General features: G+C 39.7%; 1 protein-coding gene across 1 annotated transcript in view; it reads left to right on the forward strand.

The window, feature by feature from the left end:
- The window catches only part of LOC122556192 (ankyrin repeat domain-containing protein 31-like), a 193,113-nt gene that overhangs the window by 177,356 nt on the left and 2,815 nt on the right, over nt 1-12,942 (forward strand). The window contains exons 28-29 of the mRNA XM_043702735.1: nt 9,804-9,944; nt 10,857-11,001. Of these exons, the coding sequence (XP_043558670.1) occupies nt 9,804-9,944; nt 10,857-11,001 (286 nt within the window). The remainder of the gene's footprint in view (nt 1-9,803; nt 9,945-10,856; nt 11,002-12,942) is intronic.

Below are 12,942 nucleotides of genomic sequence, written 5' to 3' on the forward strand. Positions count from 1 at the left end.
TCATAAGTGGACATAGAGAACCGTCTCCCTAAAAGAAATTGTAAATTTTTTGTGAGATGAAGTTATTTCCAAAGTTATAGAATGGCACAGCCTAGTTTGAGGCCGTTTGGCCTTTGTGTGTGTGTGCTAGCTCTTCAAATGAGCAATTCATGTAGTTCTGCTCCCATGTTTTCCTCCCCATAACCCTGTATATTCTATCTGTTCAGACAATATTGCAGTTCACTTGTAACCACCTCTATTGAATCTGTTGCCATCACACTTGGTCAATGCATTCAAAGTCTAACCACCCACTGAATGATAAGGATTTTTGTCATGTCACCATAGCTTCTCTAGCCAATTATTTGTAAACTGTGGTCTCTTTATCTTGATCCTTGAACAGCTTTTGTTTCTCTACTCTGACCACACTACACCTCATTTGAATATCACCATCAAATCTCTGTACAACCTTTCTTGTCCAAGGAAATCAGTTCCAGTTTCTTCAATCTAGCCTCTTAACTGAAGCTCCTCATCCCTGGAACAATTCTTATGAATCCAGGTCCCTGGTGCTGTGAAGCAGTGGTGCTAACCACCGTGCCAACCCCCCCGCCAGAGAGGAGGTAGCTGTTTCTCCTGGTTGAATTGTTAATCACAAGAGGGCATAATTCCTAAGGAAAAGATCCAGCACTGCTTTCTTTTTCATTCAGTAGGCAACACACTGCTGTAGAGACTTCCTTGAACACAGTCTCGGAAACCTTGCTATCTCTGCACTTTACACCATTACTATTATTCATTTCTATATTTGCATAACTAGAGTCCTCAAATATGATGATAATTCTTGTAATTCTTTGCAAATTTGTTCCTCTACATTTTTCCCACTAGTCAATAGTCTATAGACTGTACTGAGCAATGTAATTACACTATTTTGTTCCCTAGTTCTAGGGGAAAAAAAGATTCTGTCCCTGATCCCTCTGTAACATCATTTTTTTTTCTCTCTCTCTCTCTCCAGCATTGCAATATTCTCCCTAATCAATACCTATACCTCTTCCCTTTTCCTCTATAGCTTGGATCCAGGGATTTTAATATCCAGTGCTACCCTTCTTTGAGCCTGGTCTCTGTTTTAGCCACAGTATCACAAGCTGAATTTAATGTCCCATTGGGGTAGCAAACCTGGAATTGTCTAAATTACGGACTCCAATGTCCACTTTGCATAGACTTAGACACATATTATAAATTGTGAAATTAGCAGGTGTTGAGTACGTTCTCAACCAACAAGAGTTCTTAAGGATGGGGCGTCCGGCCACCAAGCTGGAAGGCCATGGCCTGGAAGGAGGCCGTAGCCACTGATTTAAAGGAATATCAGGAGCCCCAGGCCTGAGAACTTGTGAAGAAAGAATTTTTAGTTTGTGAATAAGATTTTGATTTATGGGGTGAGTGCTAACGTTTATGTATTTGTGTATTTTTATCTGTGAGTCAATCAATGGAACTGCAGCAGGCTGGAGAAAGTTGAATGTATTTCAGGCAGACACCTGAGTATTGCAGGAATTTCTGGTGAATCAGTCACATTTCCTTGTGCTGTCACCTTGTGGTTTCACAAGTGGCCAAGAGAAGGCAGACTGCTGCTGACCAGCATGGAAAGGAAAAACAGTGATATGGTTCAATGCCAAATCCTGAGAGTCCTCCTTAAGCTGTAAATGTGAAGCGAGAGATCCTAATGCCACCTGACAGCAACAGGCATCTCACAAGCTAACCGAAGCAGTTTGAGAAGAGGTCAATAGCCTTGGAGTAATATGAGGAACTTGGATGTCATGGAAGGAAGTGTCTCAACAACCTTATATGATCTCACAGACTGAGGGAGGCTTCGCTTTGGAGTTGCACAAGCATGGAGAGATGTGGGAAGGTTCAAGGGTACTATGATGTTAAACTGGTCAGAAATGTAAGGTTCCATGATAAGCTGATAGCTGATAAGCTATATACTCTAGGCCTAATAGGGCAGAGGAAAGAAGTGTGAAAGATTCATTATCCATTTGGTGCTGCAGATTCCTGCACTGTGGAATTGGCAGAAGTCAGACGAGAGCAGTATATACCAAATCTTTGCAAAGTTGCCTTTCTGTTAAGGAGAAGACGGCTCACAATGCCTGCAAGAGGCAGTGGACAGGAGGTAGTGTGCCACACCCAATGGTCTTCATGCTTGTGAAGCAGAAGGCTTTGGAGCTGGTCCACTGGAGAAAGGGAGATACAAGGATGGCCTAGGGCTGGTGAGACTGCACGGGACATTGTGTACTAATTTGAAAGCTACGTGTCAAGTGCAGAATATATATGTACTCAAGTTGGATGTTGAAGATCCCTGTGTTTCTGTCTGCTGCAGAGGTAAACTACCAGAAGCTAATAGAAACATTCTATGGAGCTTTACAGTAATCTCTGAGGAGAAAGAGAAGGCCAAAGAGAGTGTAGTGGCACATCCCTAATCTGCAGTCAGTACCAGTGCAGATACCAGCACCTTGATGGGTAATTGTTCTTCAAAACAATGGAAAGCACAATCTGGTGAGGACAGATCAGATCACATACAGCCAATGGAGTCAGAGTTAGATACAAAGAGTTCCAAACAAAAAAAAACTCACCTCTGTGCTAACTTTTAAACAGTAGCCCTTAGTTCTGGTGTCACCCACAAGACCATTCAGGACCCTATATAAAAGCAAAGTACTGTGGGATGCTGGGGATCTTTGAAATAAAAGCAGAAAATGCTGAAAAAACTCAGCATGTTTGGCAGGATTTGTACAGAGTGAAAAACAGAAACACTGTTTTGAAGAAAAGCCATTGGACTCGAACTGTTAATTCTGTTTTTATCCCTCCAGAAATGCTGCGAAATTTGTGGAAGCTCTACGGCACTTTCTGATTTTATTTCAGGATTTTATATACTGTACTTTAATCAAGTCACCTCCTACACTTCTGAAGCCTTGTGAAAACAAGTCTATAACATCAAATCTCTGAACCCCAGCATCCAAGGCATTTACATTCTTCCTGAAACAAGAAGACCAAAACTGCACAGTATTCAAAGTGTGATTTTAATGACCAAATTAAACACCTTCCCCATGACAGATGTCTAGCTAATTGGCCATTAGTTTTCTGTTTTCTGTCTCCCTTTTTGATTAGAGGGGTTATATTTGCTACATTCAAATCAATAGAAACTTGCCTGAATATTTGGGATTTAAAAATAAGTTAACACCAATGCATCTACCATCTCATCATCAACCTCTTTTATAATGCTAGGAGGACGTCCATCTGAACCCAGAGACTTGTTAGCCCATAGCTCCATCAGTTTGCTCAATATACTTGAGCAACTTCACAATGTTCCTCTCTCTGTCCCACCTCCTGACTTACAGTCATTAAGACATGCTTTTTGTATTGTTTATAGTGAAGACAGAAGCAATATATTTGTTCATTTTGTTCACCATTCACTAATTATCTATTGTTAAGTCTAATTGAAAGGAAGGATGCACCACCCGTGAGTAATTAAATAAGTTAAGCTAAACTTAAGAAAAAACTTAAGGAGCTACACAAAGATGATCAGCAGATCAGATTAATCAGGGGAAAGAAATTTGAGAGAAAGCTAGCTAGAAATGTAAAAATGAAAAGCGTATTTGCAGGTACTTACAAAGGAAAAGATTAAGCAATGCGAGAATAAGGAGCTAATGATAGAGATTAAGAAAATAGCAGATAAAATGAACAAATACTTTCTTTCTGTCTTCATGATACAGCATACAAGAAATATTCCAGGAAAATAAACTTTGGAAATTACAGTCACTAGGGAAGTAATCTTGAACAATATGATAGAGCTGTGGGTTGACAAGTTCCGAGGTCCTGATGGACTTCATCCTAGTATTTAAAAAGAAGTGACTGATGAGTTAGTAAATGTGTTGGTGTCAATTTTCTACAATTCACTTAGATTCTGAAAAGGTTCTATCACATTGGTAAATTTCAAAGATAAACTCTCTAGTCAGGAAGGGGAGGAGGTAGAATACAGGAAACTACAGGCCAGTTAGCTTGATATCTGTCATGCGAAGTATGTTAGAACCAATCATTAAGGAAGTTATAATTCGGCACTTAGAAAAACTCAAGGTAATCAGTCAGAGTCAGCATGGTTTTGTTAAAGGAAAATATGTTCACCAGTTTGTCGGTGCTGACTCGATAAGCTGAAGGGTCTTTTCTACACTGTATGAATCTATGAACCTATTGGAGTTCTTTGAAGGAGTAACATTTGTTTAGGATAAAGGGGAGTCTGTGGATGTATTGCACTTGGATTTCCAGAAGATATTTGATAAGGTGCCACATCAAAGGTTATCATGGAAAATAAAAGCTCAAGTTGTTGATGGGTAATATATTGGCATGGGAGAAGATTGGCTGGCTGGTAGCAAACAGACAGAATGCACAAATTGATCTTTGATTGGAGGGATGTGATAAGTGGAGTCCCACAAGAGTCTGTATGAGAGCTTCAAATTTTTTTCAATTTACATAATTGAATTAGATGATGGGAGCAAAAGGATGGTAGCTAAATTTGCAGATGGTGTCAAGATAGTTAGGAAAGTATATTATGAAGAAGACATAAGGAAGTTGCAGGCAGATTTACATAGGTTCGGCATAAGCCCGAAACGTCGATTCTCCTGTTCCCTGGATGCTGCCTGACCTGCTGCGCTTTTCCAGCAACACATTTTCAGCTCTGATCTCCAGCATCTGCAGACCTCATTTTCTCCACTGGAGTTTACATGAGTGAGATGGAAAGGAGATCAAGATACAGAGATGCTGTTCTTTTCTTGTGGATCAGTCCGGAGGTAGTAGGATATTGTTTTAAAGTTATGGATGGCTCTTTCAGATCAGAGATGAAAAGAATTTTTTTTCTCACAATGTTGTGTGACTATGGAACTTTCTGCCTCAGGAGATTGTGGTAGCAAGGTCATTGAAGGTTTGTAAGACAGAGGTGGATAGATTCTTGTTAGGCAAGGGAATCAAAGGTTAGTGGGGTGAATGGGAATTGGAATTCAAAACACAAACAGATCAACCATAATCTTAATGAATAGCAGCACAGGCTTGAGAGGCTGAATAATCTTCTGCTCCCATTTTGTGTGTTTCCATTTAATTTTCTTTCTCTCTTTAATTAACAAACTAAAATATTCTTAAATGTTGACAGTGTCTCCTTCAATCATTCACTGTATAGATTCACAACCATCTGTAAATAAATTGTCATGCTCTCCGTACTAAATCCATTACTTTTAATTTCACATTTAAACTCTTTTGCATTGAAGTTCGCTCTTTCCCTTTCCTTAATTTCCAGCTAAAATATTCTTAAATATTACTAACTGTACAGCCTCATAACCCTCTGTAAATAACATTGTCATGCTTTCTGTACTAAATCCATTGCATTCAATTTCACACTTAAGCCTCTTATTTAACATCCCACACTAGTTACATTCTGAAAGCAAATAAAAACCAAAACTGTTATGAAAATATAACCATCATAAACAACTTTCCCTACTTGATTGAACCCCCTCATAATTTCAAATATTTTTATCAAGCTCCTCCTTAATTTCCTCTTGTCTAAGATGAACAACCCCAGCTTTTCCAAGCTATCCAAATAACTGATCCATGTTGCCATCCTGTTACATCTTCTCTACAACGTGTCCAGATCTTTGATTGCATTCCTAAAGTACGATTCCTATAACTTCACACAATACTTCAGGTGAGGCTCAACCAGTGCCTCAGAGAAATTTAACACAACTTTCTTGTTTTTGTCTTCAGTGATTCTGTAGTACAAAGCAAAGTATCCGTACATACCCTTCACTGCCTCTTGCCAACCTACCTTCAAAGATTTATGAACATGTATGCCCAAAGTCCTCTGCTAGCTCACTCCCATTGAGGTTATGTAAGATTATGCTCCCTGTCGCTCCTCTCAGGGTTCATCACAGTTTTAAAAAGGCAAAATTAATGGTTCTTTACTTGAATGCATGCAGTATTTATAACAAAGTAAATGAATTATTTGCACAAATACGGGTTAACAGATATGATCTTATATGCTTATGTAGAGATCAAAGGTGAGAACTAAGTGTTCAAGATATGTTACTATAGCTGATTTGGCTGGATAGTTGGTTTACAAAGCCAACAGCATGGGTTCAATTCCCATCACCAGTTGAGGTTACCCAAGAAGGACTCTCCTTCTCAACCTCTCCCCTTTCCTGAGTTATGGTGGCCTCCAGGTTAAACCACCACTAGCCATCTCTCTTTAATGAGAGAACAGCGCTATGGTGAGGTAAGACTGTAGTGATCTATTTGAGACAGGAAGGAAAGGGTGGTATGGTAGTGGGGATGGTATGGGATGGAATAAATATGATAGTAAGAAATAATCTTGAATCAGAAGATGTAGAATTCATATAGGTGGAGGCAAGAACTAAGAAGTGAAAGAAGACACTGGTAGGAGTGGTCTATTTGCCTCCGAACAGTAGCTGTATGTGGTGGGATGAAGAATGATTCAGGGAATAGTGAGGGCATGTAATAAAAACAGTTCAATAATCATGGATGATCTTAATGTTCATGTTTTGAGATAGTCAGATTGGAAGTCATGTGGAAGAATTCACAGACAGTTTTCCAGAACAATATGTGACAGATCCAACCAGGATCAGGTTTATTTAGATCTGGTGATATGTAACGAGGCAGGTTTAATAAGTGATCACAGATTTCCTCAGAAATAGTGACCATAAAATGGTAGAATTTAGCATTCAGTATGAGAAGGTTGAACTTTGGTTGGAAACAATTTTCCGAGCTTAAATCAGAGTAATTGCAAAGGAATAAGAGCAGATCTGGCTGAAGTTAACTGGGAAAGAAGTTAGCAGCAATGATGGTTGAGGCACAATGGCAGTCATTTAAGAAAATAGTTCATGGCTAACATCAAGGACATATTCCAGTGAGGATGAAGGATTCTAGAAAGGGAATAAGCCAACCAGGGTTAATCAGGGAAGTTAAGGATAGCATCATATTGAGACTAAAAAAACCCTACAATACAGAAAAGTTAGCGGTAAGCCAGAAGATCAGGGAAGTTTTAAAATTCAACATAAGGTGGCCAAAAAATAATAAAGAGGGAGGAATCAAATTTTGAGAGTAAATTTGCAAGTCCGACCAAGATAGGTATTGAGAACTTCTTTAGATATCTAAAGAGAAAGAGAGAAGCCAAAGTGAACATAGGCCCCTGAAAGAATCAGACTGGGAAATTATAATGTTTAGCAAGAAATGGCAGAGGAGCTCAACAAATATTTTGCATCAGTCTTCACAGTAGGAGACACTAATAAAATTTCAAAATAAAAGTTCAAGGAGCAAAAGGAAGAGAGAAATAAGTATGGTAACAATCACTAGAGAAAATGTGCTAGGGAAACTGAGAGGGATGATTGACTTAATGAGATATTAATAGCCACAGAGATAGTGGATGCAATGGCAGTAATCTTTCAGGAATCCTCAAATTCTGGAAAAGTTGCAGATGATTGGAAAATTGCCAATATAGCATATTTATTTAAAAGGGGAAAAAGAAAGACAAACAGTAAACCATAGGCCAGTTAACTTAATGTTATTAGGAAAATGTTAGAGTCTACAATAAAGGAATAGATAGTATGATTAAGCAGAGTCAACATGGCTTCATGAAGGGGAAATCGTGCCTGACAAATTTACTAGAATTCTTTGAGGAGGTAACATGCAGCATTGGTAAAGGGTAAGCAGTGGATATAATAGCTTTGGATTTTAGAAGATGTTTGATAAAGTGTCACAAATTAGGTTGTTTAATAAGATAGGAACCTTTGGTGTTGGAAGTAGGATATTGGCATGGCGAGAGAATCAGCTAACTAATAGAAAATGGAGTTGAGATACGAACTTGGAGGTGCTGGTATTGGACTGGGTGGACAAAATTAAAAATCACACAGCACCAGGTTATAGTCCAACAGGGTTATTTCGGAGCAGCACTCCACAACCACCAGATGAACGAGCGGTGCTCTGAAAGCTAGTGTGCTTCCAAATAAACCTGTTGGACTATAACCTGGTGTTGTGTGATTTTTAAGTTTGAGATAGGGAGGCATTTTCAGGGAAGCAACCTGTAAGTAGTGGAGTGCCACAGGGATCAGTGCTGGAGTGCCATATTTACAGAATATATTAATGACTTGGTTGAGGAAAGTGAATGTACTGTAGCCAAGTTTGTGGATAATACAAAAATAAGTGAAAAGGGAAGCAGTGAGGATGACACAAAGAGTCTACAGAGGGCTGTGAACAGATTAAACAAGTGAGCAATAATTTGGCAAATGAAATTTAATGTGGGAAATTGTGAAGTTATTCCCTTTGGCAGGAAGAATAGATGAGCTGGATATTATTTAAACAAGAAAAAGTTTGCAGAAAACCACTAAACAGAGGGATTTTGGAGAACTCATAGAGTTATAGAGTCATACAGCATGGAAATAGACCCTTCGGTCCAGCATATTCACACCAAACATACATTCCCAATCTTACATAGTCCCATCTATCAGCATCTAGCTCATACCTCTATAAACCCTTCCTATTCATATACCTACCCGGGTGCCTTTTAAATGTTGTAATTGTACCCACCTTCATCACTTTCTCTTGTAGGCCTTTCCATAGATGGACCAGCCTTTACTCTTATCATAAAACTATGCCCTCTAGTTTTGCACTGCTCCACCCTTGGGAAAAGGCCTTGACTATTCATACTCATGCATGAATCACAAAAAACTAACTTTCAAGTTCAGTGGGAAATGATGCTAAACAAGATATTGGCCTTTCTTTTATAGGAAATGGAGTATAAAATAGAAAGGTTTTGCTAAAACCAAACAAGGCACTTGTCAGACGACAGCTGGTATGCTGGCAGTTTTGGGTCTCTTATTTAAAGAAAAATATACAGGCTTTGAAGACAGTGCAGAGAAGGTTCACTACACTGATACCATGTGTGGAGGGACAGAGTTATGACGAGAGGTTGAGTAGATTGGGCTTGTACTCATTGGTATGTATGAGAATAAGGGGTGACCTTACTGAAACATAAAATATTCTTAGACGACTTGACAGGATGGATGCAGAAAGATTGTTTTCCTTTGTTGGAGAAGACCAGAGAGCATAATCTCAGAGTTCAGAATGGCACATTTAAGACAGAGATGAGAAGGAATTTCTTCTCTCAGAAATGTGTGGACCTGTGGACTTCTTTACTACAAAGGGCTTAGAGGCTGGGTCATCAAGTATATTCAAGGTTGAGATAGTCAGTTTTTTTTATCAGTAAGGGAATCAAGGGTTATACAGGAAAGGCAGTGAAGTAGAGTTGAAGATTATCAGATCAACCATGATCTCATAGAATTGTGGAACAGACACAATAAGCTGAATGGCCTATTTCTGTTCTTGCGTCTAATGGTTTTACCTGTATTCAATTGTCATCACTATGTATTTTTCTGAAGTCTTCTCTTGTCCTCTTCAGTATATACTGTGTTGCCAAATTTTATGTTATCTATAAACCTCTAAAATTTTATTCTTATACCCAAGCCTAGATCATTCATGTGTAAAAAGAAAAGCAAATAGCTTAATACCCAATTGTGTTCTTCTATCTAGTCAGAAAAATACACCTGTTTATTATTTCTGACTAAAAGAGTAAGTGCATTTCATATGCTTTCATTAGCTACCATTTATGAAGAAGTACTGAATATGTATAATTCTACAATCATGACGAATGATGAACTTGTGCATCATTATTTTTGGTTTTATAAAAAGTCCAGATAATAAAAAAATTCTTGGTTTCTTACCCATAGGGATCTTGTCATAAAGCTGAATTACTGGCTTCTGGTTTAATCAAAAGCAAAGATGGAGCCATCCATCGTAATCCTGTGCAATGGATCAAAGCACTTCTAGGAGATCAAATACCAGTCAGCAAGAAATTCGCATGGAGCAAGGTACAAGACATAAAAACTGTAGTAAAGAAAATTACTTGGATAATTTGGTCAGTTTTACTCCAAAAGTGTAGTAATATTATGACTTGGACATCTCCAATGCATTTGTAAAATAAAATTATTAGAAAAGTCAGTTTCAAAGGCAAAGGATTGCTCAGATAGCTTCCAAAACACCAAAGCAAAATACTACCTGGCTTGAATGTTACGTCAGCCTACCTGGAAGAAGCCAGTTGGTCGGGTAGTTAAAAATTTATGTGATACTTATTATAACCTGTCTATTTCTGATTTAACCTGCTGTGTTTTCCAGGAAGATGAGGTTTTCAACTACATTAGTTGGGATCCTCAGTGAATGATCCACATTTGCATCACTTTGCTGGATACTGGCAGGGGCACCAATTGAGTGCCCACTTGCCCATTTCTACTCTCTTAATCCCAAGTAGGAAATTGATTGAAGGCATTTACATGAGGCCCAGGAATTAAAATACCTTGAATTCGAAATTTAGGCCAACAAGTGCCATTTGCCCATCCAAAAGTTGCCCCCAGTTAAATTTGATGTTATCATGTCTTGTTTAGCAAAATAAGTTTTCCAAAATCTTTGTTTTAGCAAAACTTATGTATTCTCTTCAGCTGAATAAATTCATTATTGGTCATTCTCAATGAGGAACAGCAATCTATCTGCCTGAGCATTGTGAAAAAAATATTACAAATATTTTATGACTGGCTATGGCCAATTTTCTTTGCTCCTTTCCATTGTATTGCAATTGTTTGGATCCTCAGAAAAATTATACATACTCACTCTTTGGAATCCTTCTTGTTGAGGTACCATTTTGTAGAATTGAAGGTAGGAAATATCACTGCAGAGAAAAGCTTTTTCATTTCAAAGTGAGGCTTTACGTGGATTTGTTTACTTTTCAGGTTACATACAAAAAAAAAGAACTTTCTGAATACAGTTCAATGACTAAATCATCATCCAAGCTTCCAGAAATGCATCCTATTTCACAGTCAACTACATTAACAGATAAAACATCTTCAATGCCTCCACAGTGCAGAACTTTCAGAGGTTTGTTTATATGAACACAATGGCTAAAAAGGAAAACAGTGTATTCCATGCATGTTAATTTTATCTATCTTCCAGTTGACATATCTCAGTTATTTAATTAATATATTAATTTATTTATTTAATTAAATATTAATATGTTAGCAGGCCTATTCTCTTTATTCACACTATCTCTCATTAATCTCCTCTTTTCAGATGAACTGACCTAGATAAAATTTTCTTTCCAATATTCCTGATGTGAACAAAAAACTTCGCTTGATCCAAATAAGAGGGCATTTTACAATCAGATTATTTGTCCAGTTGACTGGTTGTAACAATTCACATCGGTGAAAGTGAGGACTGCAGCTGCTGGAGATTAGAGTCTAGATTAGAGTGGTGCAGGAAATGCACAGCAGGTCAGGCAGCATCCGAGGAGCAGGAAAATTGACATTTCCGGCAGGAGCCCTTCATCACAAATGAGGCTGGGAGCCTCGGGATGGAGAGATAAATGGGAGGGGGTGAGGCTGCAGAGAAGGTAGCTGGGAGTGCAATAGGTGGATGGAGGAAGGAGTAAAGGTGATAAGTCGGAGCGGAGGGTGGAGCAGATAGGTGGAAGGAAGATTGACAGGTAGAACAGGTCATGAGGATGGTGCTGAACTGGAAGTTTGGAACTGGGGTAAGGTGGGGGGAGGGGAAATGAGGAAATTGGTGAAGTCCACATTGATGTCCTGTGCTTGAAGAATTCCAAAGCAGAAGATGAGACGTTCTTCCTCCAGGGGTCGGGTGGTGAGGCAGTGGCGGTGGAGGAGGTCCAGGACCTGCATGTCCTCGGCAGAGTGGGAGGGGGAGTGGAAATGTTCGGCCACGGGGTGGTGGGGTTGATTGGTGTGGGTGTCACGGAGATGTTCCCTGAAGCTCTCTACGAGAAGGCGTCCAATCTCCCCAATGTAAAGGAGACCGCATCGGGAGCAACGGATGTAATAAATGACATTTGTGGAAATTCAGGTGAAACTTTGATGGATGTGGAAGGCTCCTTTGGGGCCTTGGATGGAGGTGAAGGGGGAGGTGTGAGCACAGGTTTTGCAATTCCTCTGGTGGTAGGGGAAGGTGACAGGAGGGGAGGGTGGGTTGTTGTGGGGGCATGGACCTGACCAAGTGGTCATGGAGGGACAGTTCTTTGCGGAAAGCAGATAGGGATAGGGAGGGAAATATATCCCTAGTGGTGGGGTCCATTTGTAGATGGCGGAAATGTCGGCGGATGATGCAGTTTATGCGGAGGTTGGTGGGGTGGAAGGCGGAGCAACTCAGATATCCATTTCAAATTAGAACCTGGAATAGATTTTGGTCTCCATATCGACAGCCTTGACCTACCTCCTTCAACATTGATTCATGGAGATAGCGAACTGGATTTTCTGGCACTTTCTCTTTTATGAGTGAAGGGAGTTCTGCATTTCTGGCAGGAAATTCCACTCAAGTCTCCTTGAGAATTGTGGAGCCGTACTTCCATTCTGACAGTTCCTTAACACTGCAGAACTGTCAGAGGAAAACAAACCATGCCCTCTTATCACAGTAGTCAGCTGCCATATTCTGACATTTAAAGCTTCTGGCAGCCACTTAGCCACACGCTGTCAAACCATAAATTAGCACTGAGTATGATGTAATAATAATCCTTTGGTCGAATCAGATCCAGTCGGGCTGGGGGATGTCAGGTTTGGTGAAGTTTGTCAGGCGAGTAAGTGGGATTGTCAAGTGGGGTTTGGTGGTGAGTGGAGATTGTCGGGTTGGGTTTGGTGAGAGGGGATAGTTGGATTGGGGATGGGGGAATGGGGGAAGTTCGGTTGGGATTGATTAGGGAGTGGGGTTGGACAAATTGGGATTGGTGAGTAAAGGGATTGTCAGGTTGGATTGGTGAGTGAGTGGGGATGGTCAGATTGGGAATGGTGAGTGAGTGGGGCAAGGTTAGTT

This window comes from Chiloscyllium plagiosum, chromosome 2, assembly GCF_004010195.1.
Source record: "Chiloscyllium plagiosum isolate BGI_BamShark_2017 chromosome 2, ASM401019v2, whole genome shotgun sequence".
Lineage (NCBI taxonomy): Eukaryota > Metazoa > Chordata > Chondrichthyes > Orectolobiformes > Hemiscylliidae > Chiloscyllium > Chiloscyllium plagiosum.